General features: G+C 48.4%; 1 protein-coding gene across 1 annotated transcript in view; it reads left to right on the forward strand.

Annotated features, from left to right (window-relative positions):
- The window catches only part of LOC8050889 (cholecystokinin receptor), a 44,253-nt gene extending 42,435 nt beyond the window's left edge, over positions 1 to 1,818 (forward strand). Inside the window, exon 5 of the mRNA XM_042289601.1 lies at positions 1,198 to 1,818. Coding sequence (XP_042145535.1) covers positions 1,198 to 1,637 — 440 coding nt within the window. The 3' untranslated portion in view covers positions 1,638 to 1,818. The remainder of the gene's footprint in view (positions 1 to 1,197) is intronic.
- Positions 1,819 to 5,273: the final 3,455 nt, after the last annotated feature.

The following is a 5,273-nucleotide window of genomic DNA, read 5'->3' on the forward strand; positions in this document are numbered from 1 at the left end:
CGAATGAGCGATTTTGAATGTTCACCGCGACATTGAAGTCAGGGGTTTCACCAAAAAATTGAAATTGGGAAGAGGTGTCTAAATTTGTAGGGGTGGGGCATCAAGAATGGAGGAGTCACTGCAAATTAAAGGAGTGCCATGAGAAAAACATGGGAGGGCGGGGGGGGGGGGGGGGGGGAATCATTTACTGAAGTTCAAGCGGAGGACGTCCTGGATATTCTTTGCTGTGAACGCAGGTGCTGCATATTAACTTGTAGGCGCTTGGCATAAATGAGATGATCGAGAGAGCGTGTAAATTTCTTTTTGAAATAACTAGTCACAGGTACTTTTTTATTTGTGGTAATTTCTAGTCGAAAGCATGTAATTCTGATCTACTCAATGTGTGCGGGAGTGCAGCGCCATCCATTACTTGTAGTGCAGCTGTTTTTACAAATCATTTATTATTACTTACATCACTGACATTGTTTTATATTATCACCATGTGTTCATTTATGTTCGCTTTGGCTCGATTGAACTGTTTATTTTAGTAAGATCGATGGTTTGTTATACTTGGCCTTCAAATATTGCCATCCTTCCCCCACAAATGTTTCGAAATGTCCATTCTCTATATATCTGATATAAAGTTCCGCATCCCATCAAATGAACATGAATGAAGAAATATTGCCTTTTTTTTTTTTTAATTGAGCATTTTTACCTTAAAAACAGTTTTCCCGAAAGCATACAAGTTGGAGAGAGACCGCGCTCCCCTCTCCTTCATGCCCAGTGCAAATCCGACTGCGTGAGCAAGGGTGCGAGCGGGCCTCCTGGGGAAGGGGGGGGGGGGGGGGGGGGGGGGGGGGGGGGGAGAGGTTTAGAATTTCGAGGGGGGGTTTTGCTCCTTCAACCCCCCCCCCCTCCTTCCCCCCTTTGCCTACGCCACTGCTCCAGCGTCACAGTGGTTTCTAGAAATGCCGTCTAAGAGACAAGACGTAGTACCAATAAATATATCTAGCTTTCATCTGGCTTTGCTCTTCGGTCTCCACCCTGAAAAAGAGTTTTCCGCTGGCGTGTATACAGTACCCTACATTCCTTTTTTCAAAATTTGATTACTTTATTTGCATCTATGTAGTCCTAAAGGCTTCACTCTTTTGTTAAATTTAAGCAAATCGCAAATTGTTTTCGGATGACGCAAAGACGACATATCTGACCTTGACGCAGGTTCTGCATTCAGCGCAGTTCATCCTGCCGATCAGCAACCAGCTTCAAGGCTGAGCCATCAGCCAAGCACCATCCGCTGGCATCAACGCGACCAGGACAGGTCTCTCGCCACAAAACAGCGGATCATCCGAATGCTGTTCGCAGTCGTGGTGGAATTCTTCGTGTGCTGGACTCCACTTTACGTGCTCAACACCGTGTCTCTGTTCCAACCAGAAGCGGTCTACTATGGACTTGGATACCGGGGCATCTCCTTCCTGCAACTCCTGGCATACGCCTCCTCGTGCTGCAACCCCATCACCTACTGCTTCATGAACAGGACGTTTCGGGTCAGCTTCCTGGGCTTGTGCCGCCACTGTTGCCGGACTAAGGGTAAACTCGGCACAAGCCGGCACTCCACGAAGCAATCGTTTGTGTACGTGGTAGGACAGGAGGCACAGTGAGCTCCTGCTACGAGTGTACCATACAGCGAGGAGAAAGGCTGGGCGCCTTTCAGATGGCCGGTCTCCAGCACGTGCTCCCTGACCAGTGCCTTCCACCGTGCTTTGGCTAGGATATCGTTTCGTCGAAATTCATTTCCTGTAATTACGATCTTGTGGACTTTTCATGGACGCACGTTTCATGGACACTAACGTTTCATCGACACTCGTTACGCAAATTACAGGCTGTAGGGAAATTTGTCGTGCATGTGTCAGTGGGGTGCATGTTAACCCAATCTGCACCACCCTCCCCCCCCCCCCCCCCCCCCCCCATCGTTTACTCCACTTCGCGGTGACAGTCTGCGGCGGCTCATCACAAAAATGTTAACCCACCTGACCTAACGTGACCCAGCCGTGCACGCTGCTTCACGGTGACAGTCTAATGCAGCTTTTTACAGGAAAAAATCTAGTCTGACCTGTGTTGATGAAACATTGTGTCGATGAAACATCGCGTGCCGATGAACTGATCTGTCGACGAAACGTCATTCGATGAAGTGATTGCCACCGCTTTGGCTGCGCGTGCACGCTCGGGGCTCATGGGACTCAAAAGTGTTCTTGTAGAAAGTTTGCGCCGGAGGCAGGACAGCCGAAAGACTTCCCCGCCTTTCCTCTCTTCATGTCGTCCCTAGTGGATCCACGCAGCGTGTCTTGCAGTCTTTGAGCACAATGGGCTTGTAGCTCTCAAGTTTCAAGCACATCCCCTGGAGAGCAGGGTCGAATATTTTTAGGTCGCGTCTCTGTCGTGCTGCGTCCTTTCAACGCTCTGTCAGTGCCCGTGGACAGGCACCAGAGGGGTGCTGAGGGACACTGACCGACTCTAGTTTACGCCTGTAAAAGGTGCACAAACTCTAGGACACTGCTTCACGTCAGCAATAAATGGTCGCGTCCCACGGACGCTAGCGGAGGAGCCTCTTCTGTGGTCGCATCTCGTGGCTGCTAAAGCACCCTCTGGCCAAGAAAAACGGGCCTATGCAAGTGCGTGGCGACGTCAAGAAGTATGAGTCTGCTGTTTGACCACATACTCTCATCTACTTCAGCCTCGAGAAGACGGTGGCGCTTTTTGACACGGACGAGAGGGAAGAACAGGACAACACAATGGGATAACTTCAACTGTTTATTATGCGGAAAAACATTAGTGTACATACTCTGCGCCATTGCGTCACTCGACCAATACCCTTCCCCGCCGCTGTTCACAAGAACTGGGTCTCTTTGTCCGCCAAATCAATCGAAGCCATGCTGATGCACCGATTCCCATAACTTTTTATCAGGTCTGCCTCTATGATTTTTCATGCCGTTTTATCCTTGTGTCTACTGGTCACTGTGCATGACTTGAACTGAGGTTTGCATCCACAGTCAAGGCAAGGCATCCACAAATGGCCAACCTGTTGCCCACTCACTTTTTGGTTGTGTTCGCGTAATCTATCGTTGACACATCTTCCCGTCGGTCCCACGTATTTCCTGCGACACATCAGCGAGATCTGATAGACTCTGCGCATGCAACAAACGGGCTACAATGCTTCTTTAGGCAGCCTATCGGGCATTTGCGGAAGGGGTCCGTCAGTCTAGACATCTTGGAGTTTTTCCGGTGCCGAGAAAACCACCTTAGCGTTAACGCGGTTTGCTGTTTTATGCATTTATGATATAACCACCACTTTTTGTATCTTTCGGGCTGTGTCTTGATGTGGACTGTCCTCTACTCGTAGCTTCTTTAGTACTCTTTCGGCAACAGACACCGGGAGAGCTAGACTCCAGAAACCTGGCCGCCATCAAGCGTTCCGACTATTCCTTCAAGCCATGCTGACGCAGTTTCCTTAGGGCATAAAAAAATCACACATTTACGATTCGTCTTTTAACGAGTTTTGAATTTAACGAGTTGAAAGGTATATACAGGGGCTTATTGGGCCTGGGGTGGTACTTCAGCACACATGTTGCTCTGAAAGGGTGAGTGTAATGTCTAAGAACTGTATGACTTTATCCACAGGTAACTCGTGCGTAAGTTAAGGTGTAGTGTACCGCGTGTAATATCGGTTCCCAGAGATCACCAGTCTGCATTCGACAACAGCGCCAGCAGTCATTACCGCCATCATGTGCGTTTTCGCACGTTACGACATACCAAGTCTAGTCTGCAGCAACAATGGGCCTCAGTTTGCTGCCAAGGACATCTCGGACTTCGCAAGGTCCTACAGCTTCCACCACGTCACCAGCAGCCCCCGTTTCCCACAGTCTAACGAAGAGGAAGAGCACATGGTGCAAAAAGCCAAGGACCACCTGCAGAAGTCTTAAAGGGGCTATGACACGAAAATTAAACGGATAGATTATTCTTGAAATGGAATGCTCATAGGCTACTTAGCATATACACCAAGTTACGCAATTTTTAGAGCTCTGATAGTTGCAATATTCAATTTACGAATTTTTATAATTTTCATCTGGCGACCAGGCAACACTGCTCAAGTTAGTCACACCATGGTGTCCATAAACCACGTGACCATGAACACTCTCTCATTCTAGGCGCCCCGATGATCGCCCAAGCTCTTCTCGTCGCGGTACGAACAAAACCGCTCAAACAGCTCGGTAAACTGAAAGCTATTCTCGCTGTCGCCCCCCGGCCGGTTGACCTTCCACCCTGCATGCGCCTGCGAGACATTCCCGGACGACGGTGACCACGGTGAACTCGTCATCGCTGGAGCTCGTCGCCAGCGGGTCGCAGTGAAAATGAACAGCTTCCAACATCTCTTGATAGCAATCACTCTCATCGCTGCTGCGATTAATGTCAAACACTTCGACAAGGCGATCGATGCCGTAGACGAAATCGTCACAGACCGGATGCTGGAAACGTGCAAGGTAAACGAGAGAGCTGAGGCTCGATACGCCAAGAGAGCCCAGTCTGTGAGTGCGTGCAAGTAGACACCACGCTGGAGGCTGGCTACGTCATCAGCCTCCAGGTCCGCCCGGATCTGCCCCTCCGAGGGGCCCGCATATAAATCGATTTATCCACGAAATTATCGCGCCTTTTTCAAAACAAATTTAGTAGGATTATAGGAACATAGAATGGGTCCTAGCAGATAGTTATGTAATATTTTATTTTTGGCGTGTCATAACCCCTTTAAAGGGCTACTCCACCGATTTTTTCATTGTCTCCGATTTGCTTGAAATTTTGCTAAACTAACCAACAAACATCGCAAAAATAGTATCCCAAACATTAGGTCAAAATATTGTTTTTTCGCGAAGTTATTGAATTTACAGTTTTGGTCCTCACCGTGTTTTTCAAACTCGAAGTCTCTACTGGCAACAATGAAAAAGTGACGTCAGTGGAAGGCAGGGTGTCACTCTTTGGGCTGTAGATTTTGTTTTAAACTGATTCGAAGCAGTTTCATGGTGTCAAATGAATGCTTGGGAAGCTCGCTGCAGTACCCGCGCTCCAGCACGGAACAAATGATTGGCATATTCTATTTTTTGGCCCTGCCTGCCACTGACGTCACGGCCCTGAAAAGCGCGCGAATATTTGAATGTTGGTTTTTGCATCATTTTCATTTGCCCATTTTGCAATAACTATTATGAATTTCGCGATTCTAAATAGCATACCGGAAAGAGTAAAGGCCG

The sequence above is a fragment of the Ixodes scapularis genome, unplaced genomic scaffold, assembly GCF_016920785.2.
Source record: "Ixodes scapularis isolate PalLabHiFi unplaced genomic scaffold, ASM1692078v2 PGA_scaffold13__105_contigs__length_92229423, whole genome shotgun sequence".
NCBI classification, from domain to species: domain Eukaryota; kingdom Metazoa; phylum Arthropoda; class Arachnida; order Ixodida; family Ixodidae; genus Ixodes; species Ixodes scapularis.